The 12,804-nt window shown below is 67.8% G+C and overlaps 1 protein-coding gene across 1 annotated transcript in view; it reads right to left on the reverse strand.

Moving 5' to 3' along the window:
• Positions 1 to 3: 3 nt before the first annotated feature.
• Positions 4 to 12,804, reverse strand: part of LOC309684983 (pre-mRNA-splicing factor SYF1-like) — a gene marked incomplete at its 3' end in the record, with an annotated part of 53,945 nt that continues 41,144 nt past the window's right edge. The window contains exons 16-19 of the mRNA XM_082500815.1: positions 8,637 to 8,808; positions 5,806 to 5,932; positions 1,200 to 1,285; positions 4 to 65 (exon numbers count right to left, since the gene is read on the reverse strand). Of these exons, the coding sequence (XP_082356941.1) occupies positions 4 to 65; positions 1,200 to 1,285; positions 5,806 to 5,932; positions 8,637 to 8,808 (447 nt within the window). The remainder of the gene's footprint in view (positions 66 to 1,199; positions 1,286 to 5,805; positions 5,933 to 8,636; positions 8,809 to 12,804) is intronic.

Here is a 12,804-nt window from a genome sequence, read left to right on the forward strand (position 1 = left end):
GGGTCAGTCGTCCTTGAGGCCCCCGAAGACGGAGGAGGGCACCCGCTTCTGCTCCAGCTGCACCTCTGGGGGGGGGCGCGGGGGGGTCAGGGACCCCCCCACATGTCCCTCGGGTCACCCTGGCCCCCCCCGGCCGTGTGTCCCCCCCCCCCCATGTCCCTGTCCCCTCCCCTCCCCCCCCCCCCCCAAACTGTGTCCCCACCGAATCCGCACTCCCCCCCCCCCCCCATGTCCCCACTGTCCCCGTGGCCAACCCTGTCCCCATGTCCCCCCCTGTCCCCATGTCCCCCATGTCCCCCCATGTCCCCCCCGTCCCTCTCCTGTCCCCATGTCCCCCCCTGTCCCCATGTCCCCCCATGTCCCCCCCCGTCCCTCTCCTGTCCCCATGTCCCCCCCTGTCCCCGTGTCCCCCCCGTCCCCATTTCTCCCCCATCCCCATGTCCCCCCCCCATGTCCCCCACGTCCCCGTGTCCCCTGTGTCCATGTCCCCATTTCTCCCCCGTGTCCCCATGTCCCCCCTGTCCCCGTGTCCCCCCGTGTCCCCCTGTGTCCCCCCTGTCCCCATGTCCCCCCGTCCCATGTCCCCATGTCCCCCCATGTCCCCATGTCCCCCCCACCCCCGTGTCCCCCCATGTCCCCCCTGTCCCCATGTCCCCCCTGTCCCCATGTCCCCCGTGTCCCCCTGTGTCCCCCCTGTCCCCATGTCCCCCCCATCCCCATGTCCCCCCGTCCCATGTCCCCATGTCCCACCTGTCCCCATGTCCCCCCGTCCCATGTCCCCATGTCCCCCCATGTCCCCGTGTCCCCCCGTGTCCCCCCGTGTCCCCCCATATCCCCCCGTGTCCCCCTGTCCCCCCCTCCATCCCCATGTCCCCATGTCCCCATGTCCCCCCTGTCCCCCCCTCCATCCCCATGTCCCCATGTCCCCCCGTGTCCCCCCATGTCCCCATGTCCCCCCGTGTCCCCCTGTCCCCCCCTCCATCCCCATGTCCCCATGTCCCCCCTGTCCCCCCCTCCATCCCCATGTCCCCATGTCCCCCCGTGTCCCCCCATGTCCCCATGTCCCCCCGTGTCCCCCTGTCCCCCCCTCCATCCCCATGTCCCCATGTCCCCCCGTGTCCCCCCATGTCCCCATGTCCCCCCGTGTCCCCCTGTCCCCCCCTCCATCCCCGTGTCCCCCCCGTGTCCCCCCCCCGTACCGTCGGGCTCAGGCTCGTCCTCGTCCCCGAGGTCGATCTCGTCGGGGTTCCCCTGCTGGGACAGACCCCCCCCGGGGCCCTCCGCCCTGTGCCCCCCCCCCGGCACCGTCACCACCGGGGGCACCCACGGGGGGGCACCCACGGGGCGGGGGGGGGCACCCACGGGGGGGGAGGGAGTGACAACCCATGGGGGGGGGCACCCACGTGGGGGGCACTCATGGGGTGGGGGGAGAATCATTGGGGGGGGCCACACCCACGGGGGGGGCACCCATGGGGGGGGGCACCCACGGGGGGGGGGGAGTGACAACCCACGGGGGGGGCCACACCCACGGGGGGGGGCACCCATGGGGGGGGCACCCACGGGGGGGGGGGAGTGACAACCCACGGGGGGGGCACCCATGGGGGCGGGGGGGACACACACACCCACGGGGGGACACACACCCACGGGGGGGGCACCCATGGGGGGGGGGCACCCACGGAGGGTGGGGGCACCCACGGGGGGGGAACACCCACGGGGGGGCACTCATGGGGTGGGGGGAGAATCATTGGGGGGGGCCACACCCACGGGGGGGGGCACCCACGGGGGGGGGGGAGTGACAACCCACGGGGGGGGCACCCATGAGGTGGGGGTCAATCATGGGGGGGGCACCCATGGGGGCGGGGGGACACACACCCACGGGGGGGGGAGTGTCAACCCACGGGGGGGGGAGTGTCAACCCACGGGGGGGGGGGCACCCACGGGGGGGGGGGTGGGGAGTGTCAACCCACGGGGGGGGGCACCCATGGGGGGGGGCACCCACGAGGGGGGGGGAGTGTCAACCCACGGGGGGGGGGCACCCACGGGGGGGGGGAGAACACCCACAGGGGGACACCCATGGGGTGGGGGGGACACTCGTGGGGTGTGGGGGGGGGGACACCTGTGGGTGGGGGGCACCCACGGGGGGGGGCACCCATGGGGTGGGGGGGACAGTCGTGGGGGGGGGGGTCAGCCATGGGGGGGAGAGGACACCCACGAGGGGGGGGCTCAGGAGGGTGAGAGGGGACGGGGGGACGTCCCCCACGGGCCCAAGGGGACCCTGTCCTCAAGGGGGGGGGACACAGGGGTGGCCCATGGAGGTGACAGTCCCCAGATGACCACGAGGCCCTCGTGGGGGTGGGACGGGGGTGGCCCCATGGAGGTGACAGTCCCCAGATGACCACGAGGCCCTCGTGGGGGTGGGACAGGGGTGGCCCCATGGAGGTGACAGTCCCCAGATGACCACGAGGCCCTCATGGGGGTGGGACAGGGGTGGCCCATGGAGGTGACAGTCCCCAGATGACCACGAGGCCCTCGTGGGGGTGGGACAGGGGTGGGACAGGGGTGGCCCATGGAGGTGACAGTCCCCAGATGACCACGAGGCCCTCGTGGGGGTGGGACAGGGGTGGCCCATGGAGGTGACAGTCCCCAGATGACCACGAGGACCTCCACATGGGGTGGGAGAATGGTGGCCCCATGGAGGTGACAGTCCCCAGATGACCACGAGGCCCTCGTGGGGGTGGGACAGGTGTGGCCCATGGAGGTGACAGTCCCCAGATGACCACGAGGCCCTCGTGGGGGTGGGACAGGTGTGGCCCATGGAGGTGACAGTCCCCAGATGACCACGAGGCCCTCGTGGGGGTGGGACAGGGGTGGCCCATGGAGGTGACAGTCCCCAGATGACCACGAGGCCCTCGTGGGGGTGGGACAGGGGTGGGACAGGGGTGGCCCATGGAGGTGACAGTCCCCAGATGACCACGAGGCCCTCGTGGGGGTGGGACAGGGGTGGCCCATGGAGGTGACAGTCCCCAGATGACCACGAGGCCCTCGTGGGGGTGGGACAGGGGTGACCCATGGAGGTGACAGTCCCCAGATGACCACGAGGCCCTCGTGGGGGTGGGACAGGGGTGGCCCATGGAGGTGACAGTCCCCAGATGACCACGAGGCCTTCATGGGGGTGGGACAGGGGTGGCCCCATGGAGGTGACAGTCCCCAGATGACCACGAGGCCCTCATGGGGGTGGGACAGGGGTGGCCCATGGAGGTGACAGTCCCCAGATGACCACGAGGCCCTCGTGGGGGTGGGACAGGGGTGGGACAGGGGTGGCCCATGGAGGTGACAGTCCCCAGATGACCACGAGGCCCTCGTGGGGGTGGGACAGGGGTGGGACAGGGGTGGCCCATGGAGGTGACAGTCCCCAGATGACCACGAGGCCCTCGTGGGGGTGGGACAGGGGTGGCCCATGGAGGTGACAGTCCCCAGATGACCACGAGGACCTCCACATGGGGTGGGAGAATGGTGGCCCCATGGAGGTGACAGTCCCCAGATGACCACGAGGCCCTCGTGGGGGTGGGACAGGGGTGGCCCCATGGAGGTGACAGTCCCCAGATGACCACGAGGCCCTCGTGGGGGTGGGACAGGGGTGGCCCCATGGAGGTGACAGTCCCCAGATGACCACGAGGCCCTCATGGGGGTGGGACAGGGGTGGCCCATGGAGGTGACAGTCCCCAGATGACCACGAGGCCCTCGTGGGGGTGGGACAGGGGTGGGACAGGGGTGGCCCATGGAGGTGACAGTCCCCAGATGACCACGAGGCCCTCGTGGGGGTGGGACAGGTGTGGCCCATGGAGGTGACAGTCCCCAGATGACCACGAGGCCCTCGTGGGGGTGGGACAGGGGTGGCCCCATGGAGGTGACAGTCCCCAGATGACCACGAGGCCCTCATGGGGGTGGGACAGGGGTGGCCCATGGAGGTGACAGTCCCCAGATGACCACGAGGCCCTCGTGGGGGTGGGACAGGTGTGGCCCATGGAGGTGACAGTCCCCAGATGACCACGAGGCCCTCGTGGGGGTGGGACAGGGGTGGCCCCATGGAGGTGACAGTCCCCAGATGACCACGAGGCCCTCGTGGGGGTGGGACAGGGGTGGCCCCATGGAGGTGACAGTCCCCAGATGACCACGAGGCCCTCATGGGGGTGGGACAGGGGTGGCCCATGGAGGTGACAGTCCCCAGATGACCACGAGGCCCTCGTGGGGGTGGGACAGGGGTGGGACAGGGGTGGCCCATGGAGGTGACAGTCCCCAGATGACCACGAGGCCCTCGTGGGGGTGGGACAGGTGTGGCCCATGGAGGTGACAGTCCCCAGATGACCACGAGGCCCTCGTGGGGGTGGGACAGGGGTGGCCCATGGAGGTGACAGTCCCCAGATGACCACGAGGCCCTCGTGGGGGTGGGACAGGGGTGACCCATGGAGGTGACAGTCCCCAGATGACCACGAGGCCCTCGTGGGGGTGGGACAGGGGTGGCCCATGGAGGTGACAGTCCCCAGATGACCACGAGGCCTTCATGGGGGTGGGACAGGGGTGGCCCCATGGAGGTGACAGTCCCCAGATGACCACGAGGCCCTCATGGGGGTGGGACAGGGGTGGCCCATGGAGGTGACAGTCCCCAGATGACCACGAGGCCCTCGTGGGGGTGGGACAGGGGTGGGACAGGGGTGGCCCATGGAGGTGACAGTCCCCAGATGACCACGAGGCCCTCGTGGGGGTGGGACAGGGGTGGGACAGGGGTGGCCCATGGAGGTGACAGTCCCCAGATGACCACGAGGCCCTCGTGGGGGTGGGACAGGGGTGGCCCATGGAGGTGACAGTCCCCAGATGACCACGAGGACCTCCACATGGGGTGGGAGAATGGTGGCCCCATGGAGGTGACAGTCCCCAGATGACCACGAGGCCCTCGTGGGGGTGGGACAGGGGTGACCCATGGAGGTGACAGTCCCCAGATGACCACGAGGCCCTCGTGGGGGTGGGACAGGTGTGGCCCATGGAGGTGACAGTCCCCAGATGACCACGAGGCCCTCGTGGGGGTGGGACAGGGGTGACCCATGGAGGTGACAGTCCCCAGGTGACCACGAGGACCTTCAGGTGGTGGGAGAGTGGTGGCCCCATGGAGGTGACAGTCCCCAGATGACCACGAGGCCCTCATGGGGGTGGGACAGGGGTGGCCCATGGAGGTGACAGTCCCCAAATGACCATGAGGACCTTCACAAGGGGTTGGGGAGTGGTGGCCCCCTGGAGGTGACATTCCCCAGATGACCACGAGGACCTTCACCCGGGGTGGGACAGGGGTGGCCCATGGAGGTGACATTCCCCAGATGACCACGAGGCCCTCGTGGGGGTGGGACAGGGGTGACCCATGGAGGTGACAGTCCCCACCCAACCACAAGGACCTCATCCTCCACATGAAGGGACACAGAGGTGGCCCCATGGAGGTGACAGTCCCCAGATGACCACGAGGCCCTCGTGGGGGTGGGATGGGGGTGGCCCCATGGAGGTGACAGTCCCCAAATGACCAGGAGGACCTTGTCCTCAACACAAAGGGACACAGGGGTGGCCCACGGAGGTGACAACACCCACTTGACCATGAGGACCTTGGCATGGGGTGGGACAGGGGTGACCCATGGAGGTGACAGTCCCCAGATGACCACGAGGACCTTCACGAGGGGTTGGAGAGTGGTGGCCCCCTGGAGGTGACAGTCCCCAGATGCCCCAAGGCCCTCGCGGGGGTGGGACGGGGGTGGCAGCACCCACCTGACGAAGAGGACCTTGTCCTTGGGGCGGGGCGTGTCCCGCTGGGCGTCGGCCGCCAACTGCTCCGCCCGCTGCTCCAGCAGCTTCATGTCGTCCAGTCCGCTCTGCCCCGGGGCCAGGTCCGACACTGGGGACAGCGGGGACGTCACTGGTGGGGGCAGGTCCCCTGATGGCCAGGAGGGGCCCCATGTCCCCCTCCCCACATTGGGTGTCCCCATGTCCCTCTGTCCACGTTGGGTGTCCCCATTGTCCCCCTGTCCACGTTGGGTGTCCCCATCATCCCCCTCCCCACGTTAGGTGTCCCCATGTCCCTCTGTCCACGTTGGGTGTCCCCATCATCCCCCTTCCCACGTTGGGTGTCCCCATGTCCCCCTGTCCACGTTGGGTGTCCCCATGTCCCCCTTCCCACGTTGGGTGTCCCCATGTCCCCCTGTCCACGTTGGGTGTCCCCATCATCCCCCTTCCCACGTTGGGTGTCCCCATGTCCCCCTCCCCACGTTGGGTGTCCCCATCATCCCCCTGTCCACGTTGGGTGTCCCCATGTCCCCCTGTCCACATTGGGTGTCCCCATCATCCCCCTTCCCACATTGGGTGTCCCCATGTCCCCCTGTCCACATTGGGTGTCCCCATCATCCCCCTCCCCACGTTGGGTGTCCCCATGTCCCTCTGTCCATGTTGGGTGTCCCCATCATCCCCCTCCCCACGTTGGGTGTCCCCATCATCCCCCTGTCCACGTTGGGTGTCCCCATGTCCCCCTGTCCACATTGGGTGTCCCCATCATCCCCCTCCCCACGTTGGGTGTCCCCATGTCCCTCTGTCCACGTTGGGTGTCCCCATCATCCCCCTCCCCACGTTGGGTGTCCCCATGTCCCCCTCCCCACGTTGGGTGTCCCCATCATCCCCCTCCCCACGTTGGGTGTCCCCATTGTCCCCCCTGTCCACGTTGGGTGTCCCCATGTCCCCCTCCCCACGTTGGGTGTCCCCATGGTCCCCTGCCCATGACGGGTGCCCATGGGTGCTCCTCACCCCTGTGGATACTCCCCATGACCACCCCACACCCGCTCCCCACCACCTGTGGGTGCTCCCCCCACCCACGCACACCACCCAGCACCCATGGGTGCTCCCTGGTGCCCACCCCATGGCTGCTCCCCACGCCCGTGACCACCCCACACCCGCTCCCCACCACCCGTGGGCGCTCCCCATGCCTCTAGCGCCCCAAAACCACCTCCTCAGCACCCATGGGTGCTCCCCAGTGCCCACCCTGTGGGTTCTCCTCACACCCTTGGGTGCTCCTCACACCCATGGCTGCTCCCCATCCCCATGGCTGCTCCCCAGCACCCATGGCTGCTCCCCACGCCCGTGACCACCCCACACCCGCTCCCCGCCACCCGTGGGCGCTCCCCCCACCCACGCACACCACCCAGCACCCATGGGTGCTCTCCAGTGCCCACCCTGTGGGTGCTCCTCACACCCATGGCTGCTCCCCATCCCCATGGCTGCTCCCCAGCACCCATGGCTGCTCCCCACGCCAGTGACCACCTCACACCCGCTCCCCGCCACCCGTGGGCGCTCCCCCCACCCACGCACACCACCCAGCACCCATGGGTGCTCTCCAGTGCCCACCCTGTGGGTGCTCCTCACACCCATGGCTGCTCCCCAGCCCCGTGGCTGCTCCCCAGCACCCATGGCTGCTCCCCACGCCCGTGACCACCCCACACCCGCTCCCCACCACCCATGGGCGCTCCCCCCACCCGCACTGCTCCCGCAGCACCCATGGGTGCTCCCTGGTGCCCACCCCATGGGTGTTCCTCACACCCATGGGTGCTCCTCACACCTGTGGCTGCTCCCCATGCCATAACCACCCCAAACTGCTCCCCAGCACCCTTGGGTGCTCCCCATGCCTCTAGCGCCCCAAAACCACCTCCGCCCCAAAACCGCCTCTAGCGCACCCAAAACCATGGGTGCTTCCCAGTGCCCACCCTGTGGGTGCTCCTCACACCCATGGGTGCTCCTCACACCTGTGGCTGCTCCCCATGCCATAACCACCCCAAATTGCTCCCCAGCACCCTTGGGTGCTCCCCATGCCTCTAGCGCCCTAAAACCACCTCCTCAGCACCCATGGGTGCTCCCCAGTGCCCACCCTGTGGGTGCTCCTCACACCCATGGGTGCTCCTCACACCCATGGCTGCTCCCCATGCCATAACCACCCCAAATTGCTCCCCAGAACCCATGGGTGCTCCCCATGCCTCTAGCGCCCCAAAACCAACTCCCCAGCACCCGTGGGCGCTCCCCCCACCCACGCACACCACCCAGCACCCATGGGTGCTCCCTGGTGCCCACCCCATGGGTGTTCCTCACACCTGTGGCTGCTCCCCATGCCATAACCACCCCAAACTGCTCCCCAGCACCCATGGGTGCTCCCCATGCCTCTAGCGCCCCAAAACCACCTCCTCAGCACCCATGGGTGCTCCCCAGCGCCCACCCTGTGGGTGCTCCTCACACCCTTGGGTGCTCCTCACACCCATGGCTGCTCCCCATCCCCATGGCTGCTCCCCACGCCCGTGACCACCCCACACCCGCTCCCCACCACCCGTGGGCGCTCCCCCCACCCACGCACACCACCCAGCACCCATGGGTGCTCTCCAGTGCCCACCCTGTGGGTGCTCCTCACACCCATGGCTGCTCCCCATCCCCATGGCAGCTCCCCAGCACCCATGGCTGCTCCCCACGCCCGTGACCACCCCACACCCGCTCCCCGCCACCCGTGGGCGCTCCCCCCACCCACGCACACCACCCAGCACCCATGGGTGCTCCCCGCCCACCCCGCTCACCGGTGCCGGTGGCGTTGCTGTAGACCTTGAGCATCTGGGAGGCCATGAAGTTGACCTGGGTGTTGTAGGTGGCCTGAACGCTGCGTTTGATGCGCAGCATCTCCCGGATGGTGTCCTCGTTGCCGTGACGGATCTCAAAGTCCTTCCAGGTCTGCCAGAAGGTGGCCGTGATCTGCGGGGACACACACACACACACACACACACACACACATGAGGGGACACCACGGTGACGGGGTGGCACCTCACGGCACTGGGGATGTGGCGGGTGCTGAGGACCCATGTGGTGGTGGAGACGGCTCCGGTCTTGGGGATGGCCCTGGTGATGGACACCCGTGTGGCCCTGGGGACATCGCTGGTCTTGGGGACATCCCTGGTGATGGACACCCATGTGGCACTGGGGACATCGCTGGTCTTGGGGACAGCCCTGGTGATGGACACCCATGTGGCACTGGGGACATCCCTGACATTGGGGACATCCCTGGTACATGGCACCCATGTGGCACTGGGGACAGCCCTGGTCTTGGGGACATCCCTGGTGATGGACACCCATGTGGCACTGGGGACATCGCTGGTCTTGGGGACATCCCTGGTGATGGACACACGTGTGGCCCCGGGGACATCGCTGGTCTTGGGGACATCCCTGGTGATGGACACCCATGTGGCACTGGGGACATCACTGGTCTTGGGGACATCCCTGGTGATGGACACCCATGTGGCACCGGGGACATCGCTGGTCTTGGGGACATCCCTGGCACGTGGCACCCGTGTGGCCCTGGGGACATCGCTGGTCTTGGGGACATCCCTGGCACGTGGCACCCGTGTGGCACTGGGGACATCGCTGGTCTTGGGGACATCCCTGGCACAGGGCACCCGTGTGGCCCTGGGGACATCGCTGGTCTTGGGGACATCCCTGGCACGTGGCACCCGTGTGGCCCTGGGGACATCGCTGGTCTTGGGGACATCCCTGGCACAGGGCACCCATGTGGCCCTGGGGACAGCCCTGGTCTTGGGGACATCCCTGGCACATGGCACCCGTGTGGCCCTGGGGACATCGCTGGTCTTGGGGACATCCCTGGTGATGGACACACGTGTGGCCCCGGGGACAGCCCTGGTCTTGGGGACATCCCTGGTGATGGACACCCATGTGGCACTGGGGACATCGCTGGTCTTGGGGACATCCCTGGTGATGGACACACGTGTGGCCCCGGGGACATCGCTGGTCTTGGGGACATCCCTGGTGATGGACACCCATGTGGCACCGGGGACATCGCTGGTCTTGGGGACAGCCCTGGTGATGGACACCCATGTGGCACTGGGGACATCGCTGGTCTTGGGGACATCCCTGGTGATGGACACACGTGTGGCCCCGGGGACATCGCTGGTCTTGGGGACATCCCTGGTGATGGACACCCATGTGGCCCCGGGGACATCGCTGGTCTTGGGGACATCCCTGGTGATGGACACCCATGTGGCCCCGGGGACATCGCTGGTCTTGGGGACATCCCTGGTGATGGACACCCATGTGGCACTGGGGACATCGCTGGTCTTGGGGACATCCCTGGCACGTGGCACCCGTGTGGCACTGGGGACATCGCTGGTCTTGGGGACATCCCTGGCACAGGGCACCCGTGTGGCCCTGGGGACATCGCTGGTCTTGGGGACATCCCTGGCACGTGGCACCCGTGTGGCCCTGGGGACATCGCTGGTCTTGGGGACATCCCTGGTGATGGACACACGTGTGGCCCCGGGGACATCGCTGGTCTTGGGGACATCCCTGGTGATGGACACCCATGTGGCACTGGGGACATCGCTGGTCTTGGGGACATCCCTGGTGATGGACACCCATGTGGCCCCGGGGACATCGCTGGTCTTGGGGACATCCCTGGTGATGGACACCCATGTGGCACTGGGGACATCGCTGGTCTTGGGGACATCCCTGGTGATGGACACACGTGTGGCACTGGGGACATCGCTGGTCTTGGGGACATCCCTGGTGATGGACACCCATGTGGCCCCGGGGACATCGCTGGTCTTGGGGACAGCCCTGGTGATGGACACCCATGTGGCACTGGGGACATCGCTGGTCTTGGGGACATCCCTGGTGATGGACACCCATGTGGCCCCGGGGACATCCCTGACATTGGGGACATCCCTGGTACATGGCACCCATGTGGCACTGGGGACAGCCCTGGTCTTGGGGACATCCCTGGTGATGGACACCCATGTGGCACCGGGGACATCGCTGGTCTTGGGGACATCCCTGGCACGTGGCACCCGTGTGGCCCTGGGGACATCGCTGGTCTTGGGGACATCCCTGGCACGTGGCACCCGTGTGGCACTGGGGACATCGCTGGTCTTGGGGACATCCCTGGCACAGGGCACCCGTGTGGCCCTGGGGACATCGCTGGTCTTGGGGACATCCCTGGCACGTGGCACCCGTGTGGCCCTGGGGACATCGCTGGTCTTGGGGACATCCCTGGTGATGGACACACGTGTGGCCCCGGGGACATCGCTGGTCTTGGGGACATCCCTGGTGATGGACACCCATGTGGCACTGGGGACATCGCTGGTCTTGGGGACATCCCTGGCACGTGGCACCCGTGTGGCACTGGGGACATCGCTGGTCTTGGGGACATCCCTGGCACAGGGCACCCGTGTGGCCCTGGGGACATCGCTGGTCTTGGGGACATCCCTGGTGATGGACACCCGTGTGGCCCTGGGGACATCGCTGGTCTTGGGGACATCCCTGGCACGTGGCACCCGTGTGGCCCTGGGGACATCGCTGGTCTTGGGGACATCCCTGGCACGTGGCACCCGTGTGGCACTGGGGACATCGCTGGTCTTGGGGACATCCCTGGCACAGGGCACCCGTGTGGCCCTGGGGACATCGCTGGTCTTGGGGACATCCCTGGCACGTGGCACCCGTGTGGCCCTGGGGACATCGCTGGTCTTGGGGACATCCCTGGTGATGGACACACGTGTGGCCCCGGGGACATCGCTGGTCTTGGGGACATCCCTGGTGATGGACACCCATGTGGCACTGGGGACATCGCTGGTCTTGGGGACATCCCTGGCACGTGGCACCCGTGTGGCACTGGGGACATCGCTGGTCTTGGGGACATCCCTGGCACAGGGCACCCGTGTGGCCCTGGGGACATCGCTGGTCTTGGGGACATCCCTGGCACGTGGCACCCGTGTGGCCCTGGGGACATCGCTGGTCTTGGGGACATCCCTGGTGATGGACACACGTGTGGCCCCGGGGACATCGCTGGTCTTGGGGACATCCCTGGTGATGGACACCCATGTGGCACTGGGGACATCGCTGGTCTTGGGGACATCCCTGGTGATGGACACCCATGTGGCCCCGGGGACATCGCTGGTCTTGGGGACATCCCTGGTGATGGACACCCGTGTGGCCCTGGGGACATCGCTGGTCTTGGGGACATCCCTGGCACGTGGCACCCGTGTGGCCCTGGGGACATCGCTGGTCTTGGGGACATCCCTGGCACAGGGCACCCGTGTGGCCCTGGGGACATCGCTGGTCTTGGGGACATCCCTGGTGATGGACACCCATGTGGCACTGGGGACATCGCTGGTCTTGGGGACATCCCTGGTGATGGACACCCATGTGGCCCCGGGGACATCGCTGGTCTTGGGGACATCCCTGGTGATGGACACCCATGTGGCACTGGGGACATCGCTGGTCTTGGGGACATCCCTGGCACGTGGCACCCGTGTGGCACTGGGGACATCGCTGGTCTTGGGGACATCCCTGGCACAGGGCACCCGTGTGGCCCTGGGGACATCGCTGGTCTTGGGGACATCCCTGGCACGTGGCACCCGTGTGGCCCTGGGGACATCGCTGGTCTTGGGGACATCCCTGGTGATGGACACACGTGTGGCCCCGGGGACATCGCTGGTCTTGGGGACATCCCTGGTGATGGACACCCATGTGGCACTGGGGACATCGCTGGTCTTGGGGACATCCCTGGTGATGGACACCCATGTGGCCCCGGGGACATCGCTGGTCTTGGGGACATCCCTGGTGATGGACACCCATGTGGCACTGGGGACATCGCTGGTCTTGGGGACATCCCTGGTGATGGACACCCATGTGGCACTGGGGACATCGCTGGTCTTGGGGACATCCCTGGTGATGGACACACGT

The sequence above is a fragment of the Vanellus vanellus genome, assembly GCF_965231255.1.
Source record: "Vanellus vanellus genome assembly, contig: HAP1_SCAFFOLD_1028, whole genome shotgun sequence".
In the NCBI taxonomy this organism is placed as follows: domain Eukaryota; kingdom Metazoa; phylum Chordata; class Aves; order Charadriiformes; family Charadriidae; genus Vanellus; species Vanellus vanellus.